At 41.6% G+C, this 19,925-nt stretch overlaps 1 protein-coding gene across 2 annotated transcripts in view; it reads right to left on the bottom strand.

Annotated features, from left to right (window-relative positions):
* SLO2 (slowpoke 2) overlaps positions 1-9,523 on the bottom strand; it is a 145,673-nt gene extending 136,150 nt beyond the window's left edge. Inside the window, exon 1 of one of the 2 annotated variants that reach the window (XM_069133764.1) lies at positions 7,492-9,523. In XM_069133764.1, coding sequence (XP_068989865.1) covers positions 7,492-7,859 — 368 coding nt within the window. In that variant the 5' untranslated portion in view covers positions 7,860-9,523. The remainder of the gene's footprint in view (positions 1-7,491) is intronic. The other variant, XM_046614138.2, reaches the window with a different exon arrangement.
* Between the last annotated feature and the right edge of the window lie 10,402 nt (positions 9,524-19,925).

Here is a 19,925-nt window from a genome sequence, read left to right as displayed (position 1 = left end):
GATGTATCATTTAGGACTTCGCAAACGGTACGGGGTTAATGATATAGCTGTTCTTCCATCGGATTCTGAGGTTGTTGAAAAGTCGAATGAATGGAAATTTATTCGATAACTAAAGTCGAAAGATGTAGAAAATAAGTTTGATGAATCAGGGAGGACGCATCAACATTGAACAACTCAGTCAGAATATCGAATGAGATTATTTTAACGGTACGCCAATGTTTTATTAGAGTAGACGAGATCACTTCGTATCATTTCAAAAGACTCAAAACAATCGCGAATGACAATTTTCAAATGACTTCGAATACTTAGTGTACTTTAATTCCTACACTGGATAGACGCGAAGATACTTTCACTGTTCGATCGCATTGAACGTAATGTCGATAATCGTATCCCCGAGAAGAATTGTTCACTTCAATTGAATAATGGATTAGTTCTAATTGCGATGAACTCACGGTAGGAAGCGACTTTGCACTTCAAGTCCAGTGCATTGAAGTAACGTGAAAAATCGGATGAAAGAGGAAAGTTGCTGGAAGGTGGAGAGATCCTCTTGGATCATACGCCAGGTCAAGTGCCGCGAACAAGAGCCGAGAGCTTTCGTCACTGTGGGTAAAAGAGATTGGAGCACGCTACACAGACGCTGAGAGCTGTTGGTCATGAGATGAGCGAGCCTTGTTCGAAGGACGGTTTTTCGGATAAAACGATCCAAGGCTGGCGGGCTGGAGGAAAACAAATCTATGTTCTCATCACCGATCACGGCTGTGATCTTTCGCTGAACTCGACGTTAACCGATCTTCGCTATAGATTGAGAAAATCAACCCCATCTCTCGCGATTTCCAAGAGCGACGCTTCCCCCTGTACGTTTACCAATCTGCGTTGTAAAAGACGTTGAATTCGTCCGATGCATTCAGATGTTGAATCAATCGTACGTCAACCCGAGTTCAAACAAAACCTATGAGAATGAGCTTCAAGTCGTAGGGAAGAACCCAATCCACTACTTTTGCATTCGGGTCACGTTAGGTTGGTTCATTTTTTAACTTTTCTTTTTTTTTTTCAGGTGCCACTTGAAAAGCTTATTGACAAATACTGAAAAAAAATATTGCCGTAAAACACGGAGGAGGTAGGAAAATATTCAGAGGTCGCTAGAAAATTATTGAAGTATTTTTATTTAATTTTATATGTAGGTACTCTTTACGGACTTATATTGCAGTTTATTTTCTTTCCGATCGTGGTCCAATTAATCACTGTTCATAAAAATCAGTACTGAAAACAAAATAGGGGCATTAAGGTGATGCGATATTCCTTTTTCGGCAGCAAAAACTGTTATCTAAATTTCTCCGAGACGATTAATCTTTCGGATAAAAGACGAGATAAGCCAACCGAAAAATTAATTCGCCAAGTTTGCTGTTAATTGGTGAATGATTAATTGGACGACGATACGAAAAAAAAATAAACTGCAACACAATTCCTTTAAATATTTTTTTTTCACCATTTGTCACAAATTTTTCTAGTCGCGCCTTGAAAAAAACAAAACAAAAGTTTAAAAACGAACCACTCCAGAGTCACGTTCATGTACCAACGGTAGAGTAATCGGATCTCGTCTCGTTGACGAGAGCTTCGTTCTGTCATCGAACCCGGTCGTGGAATGCTCGTCGACGCGAGGCAGTCCGAAAAGCTTTCCGACACAAAAACCCGTCTTCCCCACAGCCGTGATTTTGGCTTCTCCGTCTTTCTCCAGCCGGTGTTCGGTTGATTGCGGACTCGTTGGCGCCCACCGGCTGCTCAGCTTGCAACGTACTCTCGTCGCCGAGTCGTTCTCGTGCTAAATTGGACTCCTCCCGAGTTGCGGGCAATATTAGAAACCGTATCGCATGGTCGGGGGTCCAACACTCCCCCAAAAGAACTCGGGAGATTGGGCTCAGCGCGACATCCGGTCAGGAGTAAACGTCGACGCTAACGGCCATTCGCCCGGTTTCTTTACCGCACGCGTCACGGGTAATTGAAAAAGGACATTTCCACGTTCGAAGTTGACGGTTGTTAATTACGCACTACGCATACCGGGACAATAAGAACCGTAACGGTTCGAATGCAGCATCATCGACAGTTTAATCCTTGGTGATTCAACGCGAGCAATTTTCCCGCGAATCGTAGGCGGAGGTCATCGATTTATGCGTGCCACGTTTGCGCTCGTCGGTGTGGGAATTAGCATCTGGGTACTGTGGAAGGGCGAGATCCCCTTAAAAACCAATCAGTTTCTCTCTTTCTACCGAGGCTTTCGCGGACTTGGCAATTAAACCGTAATTGATATTTTAACGAATTTCCCGAGGTCACCTTTACCAAGGTGCGGTACTCCCGAGATATGCGAGACCCATTTGTCAACGTGGCTTAGGCGTCGTCAGAGGGCGGAGAGCATCGTTACATAAGAGAACAAGTAGCGACATGCTAATTGGAATTAGATTTTAAACCGATAACTTCTTCTCTACCCGATTACAGATGCACCTCGATCAATCCGATGCGACGAAACGCTGAAATTAATTAAATATCCGTCACGTCGAAGGAAATTGGTGCGATAGAATCGAAAAAAAAGAGAGAAAACAAAAATCGAACCAACGATTCGGATCTTGTTTTACACGTTGACATAATTTGCCAGCTATTGCTGCTGACTTTTCATCACCCTTAAAAGTTTCGTTGGATTCACTGACGCGAACTCGGACCAGAGAAAACAAGTCCATTTCTTTTTGTACGGTACAACTTTGGCCAGGTAATATGAAAGCATTAATCAACAAGGGTCAAGTGGTTGAGAACTCCAGGACTTCCCGAGTTATACCACGTACAAAAACTGACCCTTCTGCAAGCCCACATAATGTTGTAACAGAGATCAAAGTGAGCGAACCGTGGCAGAATTCAAGTTTTGAGGGTAAAAACTCACGTAAAAGCAGAGTACTTATTCACTCAGAACAGTATAACGAACAAACGATTTTCAACCGAGAAAAGGAACCAGATTTTGAGGCTCAGGGGTTTGGTGTTGGACAAGTTTTCTCTCAACTACGCAAAGTGTTTAACTGTCGACGTAATTAACGACAGCAAGGTGTATTTAAAAATTCTACAATGGTTCGCCGGTATCTTCTTTAAATGTAAATACGGCTAGATGTGAGATTACGTGTTTGAATAATTCAAAGGTTTTCCGAACTTTCCGACAAGGGTATCGATCGCGCCTTCGTCAAGAGTCCGAACAACCGCTGAGCGACATTTTTCACCGGCGTTAAGTCGAAAATGCGAGGAGTAAGAGGTTGGCAGTTTAGAAATAGAAAACACAACGTCCCAAGTCCATGAAAATTTGACAGTCACGTGGTTCCAATTTCTCGAATGTCCCGCCATCAATTCCCTGGTTCAGGAGAACCAGCCAAGCGAACATCATTTATGATCAATAAGGGCATTGGTTAGCAAAACTTTTCCCAATTCCCAGAGTGAGGGTAGAACCTTGGGAAAGTTCAACCGTAGGTAGTCCCTTTGCAGCTTGTTCCGTTGTTCAAGGTTCTTGGAAGACGACGACGCGACGGGTTGAGGTGAACATTCCAAACCACAGAAAGTTATATCCATTGACAAAACGTGATTCTATATTCATGCCCATCCAATTTTTCTTTAAAAAATTTCAGTCAAACACCTGAATAAGAATTACATCGACATTGTTTATCGACAAAAACAAACACTACCGGAAGCTAACCAGACGGAGCTCATTGCTGCTCGTTGTGCAAAGTGCACAAGGATGCGGGGCACATGTCGTTGGAATTCCCGCAAGAAGAGAGACCGGCAAAATTATGCCAGATCCCGATTACCGAGGCCCACCAGAAAATTATAAACTCGAGACCGTCAACGCATCACACGATGTTTTACATAAAACGATCAGCGTCTGACCTTCTGGTTTACGCACGTTCACAAATATTGCTAGTAATAGATTGAAATGTCTATCTCGGTGCGTACACAGTAACGTTTACAAACCCTTTAACCCTAATCACTTACTCCTATGGAAACTTCCACATTACTTACACGAGGTTGCCAAGATCCCAGCCAACTTTGGAACGTTATTACTGTACCCAAAGTTACGTTACGACTTGGAAAAAATTCTCAGGCAAAATTGAACAATTCAGAAATAGACTCCAATCTTAATTTCAGCAAAAACTCGATGGGGATTGTGGGAGAAATTATTCAAAAAAACAATAAGTAAACCAATACGCAATACATAAATGTGGTCTCTGAGACACCAAAGGTTTATCAATCATTCTTTATTTTACTTTACAAGCAAACCTGATTCAAGCACGTTGACTTTAAAATTGTCGGTTAAACTCGGTTATGGGGTCGACTGGTCCCCGTGTAAGTGACTAGGGTTAATACACACCAATTAGAGATTGTCTCAGCATGAGTCTCTCTATGCTTGAGGTCGGTTCGCTGAAGCTCGAGTGCCTGAGGGACCGAGCTTTCCTGGAGTCTAGTTACTACACACTTGTCGTATAGAATGGCCGTCGTGTGAGTACGGCAATGATTTTCGCATCAATGGTCTTCTAGGTTGCGTACGTACATTTACCGTACATAGTTGATATACATTGATATAGTTGGCACGTGAAAATCAGGGTGGGATGTATACGTATATTGAACTCTGATCGTTTTACTCACGCAATCGGTTTCAAATTGTTGAACTCGTGACACGTGGACTTACCTGTAACAAACAAAAGATGAGACGTGGGATAAACGATGCTGAATCCATTAGTCGATTAGAACTCATCTACGTTAATCTCACAAAAATTTACACAGGCAGAGGAATTTTTATTATTCAAGATGCGAATAAATCGCGAAGTATTCAGGAATGCATCGATATGATTAAACAGGACAGTAAAAACTTGCGAATGAAACTTTTTCTAGTAGGATTATACGGGCACTCGTTAAAGGTTGAAAGCTTTTTTACTGCGTTAGTAATAAAATTCCACAAGATGAAAATTGTATGAAGACATAACCATACGTATACTCCGATATATACCAAGTTGGAAAAACTACAAAAAAAAAAAGATCGGTATCTCGTTTTTGTATTATTATTGGTAAAAATTTTGTAAAAAAGAGGAATTTCTGGGTAGAATTTTTATTCTTTCACGATGCCGAGCAAGCGTTGAAACTTGACGGATTCAAGTGACATTACGAACTCTGAAATGCTGAGAAGACAGAGAGTGAATCCAGTAACAGTTGGTCCCGTTAGAGTTTTTCCTTCGTTTCGATAATTTCAGAGCATCGCGTCGGCACGTATGTCTGCACTATCTCCTCAATATCACCCCGCTAGCTTTTTCGTTTTCCTCTTTATTTCGCTCTTTCTTTTCGTCTACGAAACGTGATAAGAAAACATCACCATGGTGTGGAGGATCTTTAGAAGCAGCGTCCCGGTCCAAGTTCGTGGGTCTTTTTGGCTTTAACGAGACTAAAAGGGTTAATTTTCCGAGCAACGCAGCTATCGGCAATTAAGATCGAGGAAGAACGAGAAGCGAGAGACCGCTTTTGCATATCAGATCCGTACTCAAAGGGGTGCTTTGATCGATTTCGACATTGACGCAGGACACCCTTCTTAATTCTACGTTGATCAATCGTTGGAAAAAGAAATGCGATGTCAATTTCCCGACGGGTTCAAACTGAGTCCATGGACTCCTTTTTCAATAACGCTATTGGCACAGATGTTTCTGACTGTCGAATAACCGGGAAAATTCCTCCACAACTGGCACTTCCAGGAGTTTTATTAATTTCGGTTGTTCGTCGGTACATGGCAAGCTAATGTTTCATCATTATTTTATATACTTTACGTGGCCTTGCTGACGGTTGAATTATTTGCTACGCGTTTAATGAGAGCTATTTTTCTATCGCATGATTATTGCTTTATATGCTTTTCAATCGACTGCTTTCACACATTTCCCGAGAATAGTCAAATATCACTCATTCGCGTGCCTTGATTTTATTCAGAAGGCAAGGTCAAAGTTCGTCTATCGAACAAATAGCCCATTCTCATCCGATATTACGCGAATGGCGATTGAGCTAGGTACGCGGATAGTAAAAGTGTAAAATATTGTCTCATCTTAAGTACGACGAATTGATTGTAAGCCTTAAGCCTGAGAAGAAGTTGAACTGCATCGATGAAGTGAAGAATTTTCAATATCGAGGTTTCCGCTTTCGCATCAATTTTCGGCAAATGATAGAGCAATTCTAGTCAAACTCCTTTGAATTTTAATACTCCGTAAATGCACCCTGCGATTTTATTTCGTAAGCACAACGAGTGTGTTCTAATTTCAATGATCAAGAAAACTTTTTAACAAGGAAAGTGATTGCTAATTTTGAAATACCTATCTATCCTCACTATAAAACCATATTTATTTTGATTCGATCAGGTCCAGTGTTTGTGTTACAGCTACTACCAGTAAAATTACATTACATGTTTATCGTTTTGACTTACCTTTTTTCTGATTCAGGGTGTTTTGTTATTTGTTGTAACTAATTAACTGGTATTTATAGTAAATAACAAAACACCCTGAATCAAAAAAATTAAGTCACAGAGATAAAAATTTTGTTTCACTGGTAGTAGCTGTAGCACAAAAACTAGACCTCATCGAATCAAAATAAATATGGTTTTATAATGATGGTGGATAGGTATTTCAAAATAAGAAAGCACCTTCCTTGTTACAAAATTTTTTTCACCATCGTACTGCAACGCTACATACAACCTCATTTTAGTTCATAAGAACTGCCTTTTTGGAAAAAATAAACAAATCGTATTACAATAAAGCTATTCGTATCGAAAATATTCCGATATCAATTCTACCATAATAAACCTTGTTCCTAACATAATCAGTTAAAAGTTTTCATGTTACACACAAGAAGTGAATTTCTGTTGATCAGCGTTTTCATTAACCTAATGCGGTTGGGAAATACTAAAATAAGCTCAGGGTAGTCAACGCAAGCATTATAACGTAATCGCTATTAGTTGTTTATACGTGTTAGACGAACCCACACAAATCAGAGTTCCGTGACTTCTATGCCCAAAGCAATTAAAACTTTTCAGACACGCCGATTGTACCATTCCAATTTACACACTCTGTACCACATCCTAATGTGAGAATTTGTAATGAAAATTTTACAATATTTCTAACGGGTAAACCGTTCCCGTGTTGTATACATTTGCGAATGGTCCTCAGACTTGTATGCGAGCTTTTTTTTTAACCCTGGGACCGTGCACCATCCGTACGAAACAAGTACCCCGGCACTTCAAATCAACGCTACTAACGGACTGTTTGTCGTAGAAAAGTGTCGTTTTATTCCATTCGAATGCTGAAAGACCGAAGAAACGAATAACGCATGTAACGCGAGAAGAGCGCAACTGCCGTGAAAAATGACGTTGAAAAGGAGTTGGAAAAAAAAAAAAAAAAAATGGATGTCAAAATTTCCCAGGGTAATCAAGTGGACGAATACCTTTCGTCGAGCCGAAAGGAAGACCTGGACAAGTCGCTCCACGCGCTCATGCTGCGACTCCGTCTTCGGGGTGGACCGGAGCATCGAACGCTGCTGCGACGCCTGCTGCTGGTCGAGGCGATATTTTCCGGTTGAAAATTGACCCTCGGCGGGCCGTGCGCTCGTTGAGGATTCGGAGATGTCGGAGTCGGCGTGACGGCCGTCGAGGCTTGCAGGTCCGGCAGCGCCTCGTAGTGCCAACCTCTGGCCCCCATTTCTAGCAAAAGCAGAGGTTCCGAGGATGCACTGGAACCTTGGACGGCGTCCCAACGTCTAGGGGTCGAGTCTGACCCGGGCGACAAACACGGGGCGCATCTGCAGACGTCCATCAGACACCCCCGAGCGAATTGCTCACTTTTTTTTCTTTTTTTTTTTCTGGGCTCAAACCGCCGCTTTCCAATCCATTCTTACCTTCTTCGATTTCAACTCTACTCTCGTCCGGTGACAACGCTCTGTTTCTTCGTCTCGCTACTCGTTAAGCATTAAAGATTTGTACCTACGGGATCTACCGTCCTTTTTAACGATTTAAGAACACTGGTTCGACCTGAAGCAGTAGCTATGGTCAGTTATTGAAACGATTCCCGTGAAACAAACCCGCTTCTCACTAGCACAATTTAAACGGTTAAGAATCTTTTTACAGTACCTTGTGATCCAGACTATTTCATCGCTCAAATTCTACTTGCGACGAATCTTAATGTCCGCTCGCTCATGGGTGCGAAAAGCATTCGAGGAGCTAACGGAGCGTCCTAAGCTGGTTTATTCTAATCTATCCGGGCCTGTGAGCAATCAGGATAACGTAGTGTAAAATTTTTACCACCAACAATAAACTAACAATAAGATTTCGAACTATATGCGACCAACAACGTTTTACAACACACTAAGTAACCGGGTTTAAATTTTTCGTTGCAAGTGTTATTGTCAATATTATTATTATTATTATTATTATTGTTGTTGCTATTTTGAAATGTATTATTGCACGTATTAGGCACTAAGAGTTTCGGATTCAGACTGTTGCGATACCGAACCCGTGCTAATTATATATCGCGTATTACCGAGATGAATTTATAACTAACGATAAGAGGCGAAGAGAACTTGCTTTTACTCACATAGATCTATGTTCGAAATCACAGGTAAGTTAGCAAGCTATGCAAAAATTAATCACAGAATGAAAAAGGCAGCTTTGATGATATTGACTTTTAAAGACTATGTTCTAACTTCGTTGCTTTTTACTGATGTATATATATATATATATACATATATACATACATCCGCGGTTGTTAAGTAAGGATCTCAATCACGTATTCTCGAGTTAGCATCACCTCGAACGGTTGGTCAATAACGAAGTTACCGAAACCAAGTTCGAGAACTTTTTAATCTGGATGAAACTTTCTTCATTTAAACGTAAACGGCACATGTAGCCACCTTGGTCTTTCAACGCGACGTGGATACCGGATTACTTATTTTACAGACTAGATGCACTTTTTCACAAAACTGTCGATTGTTCTTAATCGAAAATCCCATATTAAGTCCAAAGAAACTTTTTACCGAAAATTCAAATTCCCACGCACTTTTTCCACGTCCGATAAGAAAGTCGACTGTTCGCTGAATTATTAAAACGAACCCGATTTCGCAAACAGGTTTACGCAATGGCAAGTGTAACTGGCTCTGACTGCGAGGATTTACGATGACAGCGGAGTATCGAGCGGCCTTGTTTTCTTACGGAAATCAATACTATTCGGCAGGCTTCGAATTTAGCATCCAACGACCATCGGTCCACTCTCCGATTTTTACTGCGAGACGAAACGAACCGACAATGTCACGATGAGACGTGGCTGTGTTCCACCTCGATTAAATTACGTCATCGCCTCTCTTCTAGGGTGGTCAAGAACAGGTATCCTATCCGCACGCGAGAGTCTTGGAAAAGCGATACCATTTCCCCCCGAAAATCTTACGACATTTTTTCCCGATAAATGTCGCCATGTCATTAGCGTCATTGGTACTTCACGCACTCGACGTTAGAGGAAAACAAAAAAGTAGGGCGAAAAAAGAAAAAAGAAAAAAAAAACACCACACGTTCCTCGTCGGCACATCGAGCCTTGCCAAAGTGCCTCTAAACGTCGATTTACCCAAGGGTTGAACGAGGAAACCGTGCGTGCAGGTAACGCAAACTTCCACCAGTCCAACCAACCCTCAAAGGTATCTTATAATTCCGTTGGCACAGAGTCTAGAGTCAAGTTCACACATCTTACGCAGCACTGTTTATAAACGATCACTGATACACGGTGGACACGGAATGCGCACATCAGACGGGGGATGGATTCTCTTCAAAGAGGGTCCAGGTGTGTGCGTCAGGCTGCTCGGTCCAATCACTCCAAGACTGGGTCCTCGACTGTCTTGCGATTCGTCGAAGGTGGCCCGTTTAGAATTCGCGTTGTAAATCGACACATGTCAACGGCGATCTGTGTCGCCGCCAGTCAAGTGTTTCCGACAGGGGAATAAGGATCGTCGCTAGATCTCCACCCCTACTGCGCTTCGGTCCGAGATATCTTCCCCCGTGAACCCCGGAGCTCTTACCTCCCTTGCATCGAGCCTTTCTCCGTTCTTCCACGCTCTGCTTCCGTCTTCCTCTCACCCTACGGAGGGGTGACTCCCTCGCCCTCGCACTTGTCCGCAGTACCCGGCACCACCAGCCAGCACACGCCGCAGTACGCATACATGCACCCCCGTTGTCAAGGCGACTGCGCCATGGATGCTTCAGCCTTTGTGTTCCGATTACCGCGAGTGCGGATCTTTTGGCCAAAACAAAAAAAACGAATAAAAAAATCAAAAATCTAATAATCCACCTTTTTCTCCGTGTCCAGGTATTGTGCAGATCCACACCTCGCGACCTAATCGAAGATTAGCCGATTCGTCAAGTCCGATTGACTCTGGAACCGGTTCCTTAATTGAGGAGGACTAAGTTCCGCGGACGGTACCGACGCCGGCCGTCCAGACGGTCGGAAGGTTCGAATTACTGTGGAACATGCGAGTTTCTAGCGCGGAATGTCTCGATGAATGGGTGCCTGGAACACGGCATCGATTCTCCACTGGCCGGACTTAACCTCGCAAATGTAGGCACCGCTCCGCGCAGGATCAACGAAAACGCGCAACGGTCAAGGATAACGAAACCATGTGCTTCGGACGAGGAAATCGATGCTGCTTCCGCCTTACGGTCATTCACGATCATCGAGTTGCAGCAGCTGCTCACGTTCTTGACAAACGATATATGGAACACTGAGAAAAATTTTTATTTCCGGTTACCGATCAGTCCTTAACTATTTTCATTCTTTACCACAATCCAAAAATACAGTTCTAGGTAGAAAATGAAAATTAGTTTTCTAACCGTTACCGGAAAGTCTGGCATCCGTTGCTATTCTTTCTCATTACGATCACTCTTGCTATACATTCTTGCGACTGTTGCGAAAACTTAACGCTTGTGCAACGATAAATTGACGTTAAAGCCTTGTTTAACTAAAAAAGTAGAGTGAACCTCAGAAACCGATTTTGCGTTGCAATAACCAAAACAGGATCGACGATAGCGCAAAATGGTTAGGCGTACCTCGTTTTTCGTAATCCCAACGACATTCAAACAGTTTTTCTAACGATACCTGTTTTACTAAATTTTTCTAGTTGCTGTAACAAATGGAGTTTTTCTCAGTGAAGCATTCTTCCGAACCTTCCAATCTTGAGACAGAGACGAAAAAGCATACGTGGCACGGAATGTACGGGATATAGAAATTCACTCGTGAATCAGCTTTCGAATTATCGAACCTTTGTGCCTTACAGCAAATCTAATAGCCGTCAATAAAGGCCGGAGACGCGTGAATATTGCCATCAAACCGTTTTCAGGATGCACGTATACACTAGATTGCAGGTACACACGCGTCTGAACACGACTGTAAAGACGTACCATAAATCCAACCCCTTTGTGTTTGCCGCTGATTGGGGTGCTTCCGAAGCATTCTGTACCTTTACTTTCCTTGTTTCAGAAAATATGCCCATTAGGGTTGAGAAAAGTAGGGCTGGCTTCATCGGTCTCCGTTACTTGACAATGAACGACTGACTTGTATTTATTTGAAGGATTTCAAAATTGAAAATTACAGTTGCTAATAAAACTGAAAATTGAAAGGTGATCGAATAATTGAAATACCATTTTAAATGGGATAAGTCATGTCGATTACACGTCAACTTTTACCGGATAATGTCGCTTGAAGGTCTTGAGTAACATTTGTATAGTAGCCCAGAGTTAAATTTGTGAATTGTTGATTGTCACTGCTTGATAACACCCCGAAGAAGCACAAGCAAGATTGAAAAGCTATGACAAAAGCTGAATGCAACAGATGTGGAGAAATTTTTACACGAAGCAAGTAAAGTAAAGCAACTAAAGTGGATAGAAGAAAGGGATTTGGATGTACAATTTTGTGTGCAGAATGCGGTTGACGCATTGCGGTTTCAGCAGAGGATGGAAGAATTCTGGCCTCTCATTTCCTGACTCCTGACATCCTCATTCAATGACGCGGGTCTCGTTAAAGTTCAGGAAGATCAACGCCGTTTCGTCGTCCGAAACTCTCTTTAAGTCATTTTATATTTCGAATAAAATAAGGGACCACCGGAAAGACCTTAAAGTTGAAATACCCTTCTACATCCTTCAGGTGTCAAGTTGCAGGAGAAATTCGTAATTTCCCGTCTCTGGTTTACATTTGCACGTGCGAATGTTTAGCTTTGATTTCGTCGTGACCTTCATTGTAGCGTTTTACTTTGTCTCTCATTTTGACGAGTAAGTCGTGTGAAACGCTGCCTGTTTCCAGAAACGATAATTCGCGTCACGGTTTCGGTGTGCTTGAAAATATAGAGTCCAATAAACTCGGCTCCTTTAATACCACGGATCGAAGCACCGTGTTTTATCGAGCAGATAACAACTAGACGCCTCAAATGTCTAACAGGGCTTTGGATCTGGCTTCTCGAGCGGAAATGCTCGAGTCGGTCAATTTCATATTTTTCAAATAAATTTCAGGTGTCCGTTGCATTTTAAGATGTAAGCTTGAAAAATTTTTCCTCCTGCACAGTAAAATGTGCATCAAAGTGTTGCACGAGAGAATAATTGGAAAAGTTTTTTTTCGTTGAAAGAAAGATTGTTGAACGTGTTAAAGGTTGTATTATGTCGAGAAATAATTGATTCGTGACGGAATGTCACGCATATCAGAACTACTACACGATACTGTATATACATTATACATATTCGGTTCGATAACCTGATACCGAGTAAGCATATCCTCCGACAATAAGTATTTCGAATGATCAACAAACGACGTAGTTTAGTTCGCGAATTCGTACTTGTACTCACTGCTCGTAATCTCTGTCTTTGTGCACTGAAAAAAAATGCCATTTCCATTTTCGGTTTCATTTGACGAGGATCATTTCACCCGATGTCATGGACTGACAACTGATTCTGTCCCGGTTTAACCGGACTCCCGAATTTCTTCAGGATCAGAATTTGTTCAATAATAGCACGTGCGCTTGCCTTGATAACAATCTTGGGGCTGTCCAGTGGCCTTCACCTTGTTCCGAGGTATGCTTAGCGCCCGTCACAGGGAGAAATTCGAGTGATGTCTGGTCTACGCAAATTCCATTAAGCTCTGACAGTGAATTGGCAAATTGAATTTTCAGTGCCAGTCGGATTCCACCGAATACGTACATCACTTCAAATTATATGATCGACCGTGCACGTAGTCGATGAGTCGCGATGTAAGGGATGAAAAGAAAACAGAATTCTCCTTCTGGCTGAACATGTAAAAAAAAAAAACGTACCCAACTCAGGTTGTCTCAGTGAGGCATCGATGTGGGACGGTCACTTTGTTGTTTTTGTTTTCCGTTTTCAGTATCCGAAGAGCAGTTCGCGTCGCGTTAAAACTGAGCAATCGACGAGTCGTGCATCGCGTAAACGTTCGACACTCCGTGAGTCGGTACGAAAGCTCCGAAGCTCTCAAGACTTCGCATCAAAGTATCGTCGATAGAGTAGGAAAGTTTCACCAGCCCGTAGGTGATATGGAATTCCAAGTTTTTCCGCAGTCGGTTGATCGACGATAGGAGACTTCTTTCACCCGGAGACAGTAAGCACGACTTGCTTACTTTACACCTCACGTTTAACAACGTGCTCCAAGCGTGATCGTTCTCCGCTTCAAGTTACTCGTAACTTCGTAGGTGTGTGGATTTTAGCGGGGGGGGGGGGGTCATGAATCGTCAGGTAAAGAATTGCTCCAAGGAGAAGGGAAGGGAGTGGATCCAGGGTAACGGGCATCCGGCGATGTCGAACCAAGGCTGCTGCCTTCGGGAAGCGATAACTCCTTCGCCAATCACGTTCCCTTGTGGCTACCCATCGCAAGCCCTCGTTAAGGTAAGCTCGTTTCTCAACTGCAGACGGACGGACGATGGGCAGGTGAATTAGTGGGAATAATTCAAGATCCGACCGCATTACATCGGACACTGTGAGTTATGCATGGCTTACTTGCGAGGGTCTGTAAACAGCTCGCGTTACACATCGCGTAACCAGTGAAACTACTTCGCACGAAGGTTATAAGAACGGCTGTCCAGTCGGAAGTTCGGACAACCGAGGTTTCGCTGGTGGCGGACATTATCGCCTGAAATTAGCACATCCACCCCCCAAACTTATCATTCTTTTATCTAGTCTGCATCGTGACGCAAACTTTTCACTCTACCCAGCGTACCTGGCATGTTCTCTGGCCTGGTGCTGAATTAGTTATCCCTTTTCCGTCTACTCGCCAGAGATAGAGTAGAGCTTCGACGCGAGTGCTAAAAACTAGTTTTATCAAATATTCACGTCATGGTTTTAGCCGGATTATTGTCAACGACTAAATATACACCTGAGCCAAAAAAGGAACAGGGAAATACTGTTATTTTCGGAAAAGAGACAAACAAACCTTACAGTTCTAACATTGGTAGTTCAGTCCTGGATTCAAAGCACTTATTTTGTTTAATACTTTGGTAGCACCGATCGATTTGTTCCTGTGTAATTTCAGCTCACTGCACTGTTTTCGAGACGACTGATTTATACGGAAATAATTTTAAGGTTAACGCAAATTTGAACGTGATTACTTCCGACGAGGAGGTGACAAGTTTTTGCTACCGTAACTTTGCCCAGTAATACTTTACTCTCTTTATGCGCAGAGAGCGTCATTGATAACAGTGTGAAGCAGTTTTGACATGAAAAAAAAGAACGAGTTGAACGAAATTCATCGCTTTGCGTACTCTGGTGTAAAATTATACAATTACGGCGAAGATGGAGAAGACCAGGAGTCGAGATTCAAGCGATTCTATTAACACTACATCTATATATAACACTATAGTCTTAGCCTAAAAAAAAAAAGTGATAATAACACGACGAATTGGTGGTCCTGTGAATCCTGGGGCTTAATCAAGTCGGGCTGAGGGTTGAAATTAGCCAATGTCGGAGCTCAACGCGTCGAAGAAAAGCGGAAGAGTAGAATTATCCTCCACCATTCAACGGCAGGTCCGTTGGACGTTGTGAATACAAAATTGGATGAATGAAAACAGAAGGGTAAACGAGCGCAAAATAAGAAAAGGGGGGATTGAGGCTTTGCAAGATTTTCCAGAGGAAATCCACCCCCATCCCTTCTCGATATTATCGGCACGTGTCATCGTGTCTCCGGCAAGAAGCTGCTGAACCGCGAAGCGTGCAACGAAACTCCCGTATCGAAGCTTGGTATCTGAAAAAAGAACCAGCGTCTCAAAACCACCGGGTTACCAAAGAACTCGATAAGACCTTTTGTGTTCTGCGTAGGAATATCTTCAAACAACGCTTCAGCCGAACTTCAAATGATACGTGGATCGACTCGAAAGATGTCAAGAAATAGTGAAACGTAGATATAATATAAAAAGGGATCAACGAGCTGAATATCTACTTGATAGTTTTTCAAGGTACCTAGAAAGGTCAAAGTGTCATAGAAACATTCTATACTTCATCTTGGGGTTTTGATATTCGAAGAAATAGATTATCTTGTGTCTGCATTGATAGAAATTTTTAGTTCCGGTTACCGCTCGGTCCTTAAATATTTTCATTTTTCACCACAATCGAAAAATATAGTTCTGGGTAGAAAATGAAAATTAGTTTTCTAGCCGTTACCGGAAAGTCTGGTATCCGTTACTATTCTTTCTCATTCTGATCACTGTAGCTATATTTTCTTGTAACTGTTGGGAAAGTTTAATGCTCGTGCAAGAATAAATTGACGTTAAAGCCTTGTTTAACTAGAAAAGTAGAGTAAACCTCATAAACTGATTTTGCCTTGCAATTACCTAAAAAGGATCGACGTACCTCGTTTTTCTAACGAGACCTGTTTTACTAAATTTTCCTAGTTACTGTAAAAAATGAAATTCTTCTCAGTGCGTGAAAATTCGATGTGCTGACTCTTCCACCGTGTGTCCCATTCCATTTCTTGACCCCACTTGGCTCGAGGCTCGTTGTCCCCTCTTCGATAATTTGCGGTTGTAATTATCACGGAGTAAATGAGGACCGCAACGCTCAGTCTGACAGTAGGAAACAAAGCCTATAATCCCACGGGAGGCTGCTCGATTTTATCCGCGTTGTAAATGATGCCTAAGAGGTAAAAAGTTGGCGGGACGAGAGCTCGTTATTATCCCATGTTTCTTGGGTGAAATGTTGAGTGAATTTATCTATTTACCCGGTGGCTTGTCTTCCGTAGGTTAAGGGTCTTTCACGCATTTCAATTCCAACTAACTGAGTATTTCTCAATTTGCCGCACGTCGAATTTGAATCAAATTTGGAATGATTTTGTTAAATCAGTTGCATTCAAACTTCTCTCTGCTTATAATTAAGATGTGGTAGATGTGAATGAATATTTTTCTTTACATTTTTTAAACTGGCGGATGTATCTTGTGTTACCCAATTGGAGAATTAGGTGTAGTAGTATCGGATCAGCGCCCGCCGACATTATTCAATCAAAGGTAATGAATAATTGAATAACCAAGCGCAATCAATACGTGTAAATCAATTCATCGTCGTAGCGTACAATCAGTTACAGGCGAGTATCAAGATTTGACTGCAACTGCAGATCGGTTTTTCAAACGAGGGAATAGATTCTGGCTCCTTGTTCTGAAATTTTACCGCTTGTCAAAAACGAAACGGCGATAAAAGTGATAAGGCTCATTGTTTTTAGGTCAGGTTAACATTTCTGCATCCATTTTACGCTCGAAAGAAAAATGAAAATTCAAAACATAGGCAAAAGCGGCCACGCGCGACGTTGTAAACTTTTTATAAATTTTGAAAATCTGACGATGATTTCGTGATCAGCGACCTCGAAAATTCTAGTATACATTTATTATCAGCTAATTCTAAGGCTTCTCGAACTTTCGTCCGACATCTCGGATCCGCCATTTTGAATCTTTGAATTCAGTGACCCCAAAAGCCAAAATATGCAAAATTTCAAGCGAATCGCACCTCAGGAAAAATATATCCCCGCAAGGGGATATAAATACACTAAAAATAATGATCATTGAGTCTTGGGCTTTGAAATAGTTGGCAATTCATATCGAGGTTATGTCACCTTTGTCAAAGAATCGCCGTGAGCATGTAAAGATACCGCTTAACCTAAAAACACAAAGCTCTATCGTTTACATCACCGCTTCGTCGTAACACGAGGCATAAAATTTTCGAACAAGCACCCTGTTCCATCGAAGAAGCTAGGAACAGCGGCGTGCGTGTCACGGTATCTCGGATTCATGAATTTTCAAGTACAAACGCGAGTCATCATCTCGAAGCTGACATCACGAATATCTTGTGGAAGGTCTTCGCGCTCGCAATGATCATGGGAGTCGTATAATCCTCGCAGCCTCGAGATTCCCGAGATACCACACAGCGAAGTAACAGAAATTGAGACGAGGGGAATGAACAGAGATTTTGCATTTATAAGCCTGATTAGTCTTGAAGAGCAATGTCACGAGGATTTGAATGGCTACAGCGATGGGTGCGAGTGTCTGAGCCCGAAATAAATTTTTTCGCGTCACATGTATCAGCCTGTAGTATTTTCATCAATCAAGAGAGAAAGAAATTCAGTTTTTGCCACCCTCGCTAACGAGCGCATCGTTTATCATTCTTCGTACTGGGTATCCCTTCTAACTCGCGAATGTTCAAAACAAATGGAACAGGAAAAAAAAGGATCGTGGATGTGTTCGGTCGGAAGATCGGGCTCGATTTCTCCCGGAGATTGCAACCCGACGCCGATGGTGCACGTTATCCTTGTTATTACGGGACATAATCGTCTCGGTTATTGCCAATTGCCCTCTGTCGTTGAGTAGATAATCAAGATTACAACGGCTGGCGGAAACTGGATGATAACCTTTCAGTCAGAGAAGCCACTATAGTGGCACACATTTTCTTTTTCCTTTCGTAATTTTTTTTTTTTTTTTTTACATTACATGCAAAATTCTTAATTTTTTGTGTATTATCAGACGAGAAAAAAAAAAAAAAAAAGAAAACACTTGAACTTTGGAACGATTAGAATTTTTTGTAAATCTATAATTATTGTTTACGATTGTTCTGAGCAATGATATGGAAAAAAAGGTATTATCGTGAATGTAATTCGTTGGCGGAGAAATTTGACGATGAACGTGTATTGTAAACGCTTGGAATTCATCGGTTGACAAACAGAGATCTCAGAATGGCCATTAGATTTACAAAATTCAATGCATGAGGATAGTTTTCACCCTCCTTAGGGGTGCGTATAAATAGTACTAGGGATTCCATCTATTCTCGGGCTAAAATCGTGATAAATATTCATATAAATCTCATTCAAGAACACTATATAAAACAACGTTCGCAACACCTCCAGTTTTCACCCCATTTTAAAGGTTGTTTTTCGTTTTAATCAATTTTTGACATGAGATTCGCATTCGGCGTCGAAAAAATTAAATTCCGCGACTGAAAGGGTTGAGCAACGCGTTTTTACCAAGGAAGATAGACGAAAACGTGCAGCAATTTATGCTTGCAGGAAGCGTTTTACTGGATTTTCAATATGCATATTTTCATTCCAGGCGTCGAACTTCGTCTCCTTAATTAGCTAAAAATACTGCTGACCTCGTTCTCTAATTAATCGTGTAACAAAAGCGCAATTTCACCGTCACTCCAACGTGTTAATTGGCAGTTGATGCTTGATTTTGATTCAGCGTCACATCCGTATTTCGTTACGGCCATTCGAATGGCGGAGGTAACGACGATTACGAGGCAATAACATGGACGGCGATAAGAATCAACCGCGCACACCGAGAGAAAATTACGATCGCCGTAACTATATTTTTACTCTGCAGTATAATGGAATAAAACCTCAAACATATTTTTACACTAAGAGCAGCAGGATAATTTATAGCGGCAATGACAATAAATTATGGTTATCCTGACAAAACTCCGATACTATTTGAATATTGCATTCTCGAATATACGGCTTTACTATGCTTGCTATAGTATAACTGTGATAAAATCTTTGTGATAAATTTACTAAACATCTGTTAGGAATCTTTATGCATATACCTACTGTATAATAAATTCACGATACACCTGTTCAGTCGCAAACACTGCGAGAAATTTTTAGTTCCGGTTACCGCTCGGTCCTTAAATATTTTCATTTTTCCCCACGATCGAAAAATATAGTTTTCTGGGTAGAAAATGAAAATTAGTTATCTAGCTGTTACCGGAAAGTCTGGTATCCGTTACTATTCTTTCTCATTGCCGTCACTCTTGCTATATTTTCTTGCAACCGTTGCGAAAATTTAATGCTCGTGCAAGAATAAATTGACGTTAAAGCCTTGTTTAACTAAAAAAGTAGACTAAACCTAACAAACTGATTTTGCCTTGCAATTACCAAAAAAGGATCGACAGTAGCGCGAAATGGTTAGGCGTACCTCGTTTTTCGTAATTCCGATAATATTCAAGCACGTTTTTTCGTCGATATCTGTTTTACTGAATTTTTCTAGTTACCGTAACAAACGAAATTTTTCTCAGTGTAACATATCTTCATTGCTTAGGATTATAATAACGCGATGAATACTCAGTGTACGACTACCTTGTAATAAAAAATAAAATCAATGAATAGTATCGATTCCTTGCCAACCAACCTCCTTAAACGGCACGTGATTCTAGATAAAGTGCGAGTTTTACGTAGGAGAACAATTTTCACGAGTAAGGTGAGGCATAACAATGGATTATCGAATATCGCGAACCGACGAAGAGAACGCGGCGACGTACGTTTAAACACGTTTTTGCAGAGAAAGTCAACGAAGCTACATTTCCGAGCTATTGTCGTCCTCGC

This window comes from Neodiprion pinetum, chromosome 2 (genome assembly GCF_021155775.2).
Source record: "Neodiprion pinetum isolate iyNeoPine1 chromosome 2, iyNeoPine1.2, whole genome shotgun sequence".
NCBI classification, from domain to species: Eukaryota; Metazoa; Arthropoda; class Insecta; order Hymenoptera; family Diprionidae; genus Neodiprion; species Neodiprion pinetum.
Note: the sequence above shows the minus strand (reverse complement) of the source record. Positions and strands in the feature narration are given on the sequence as shown.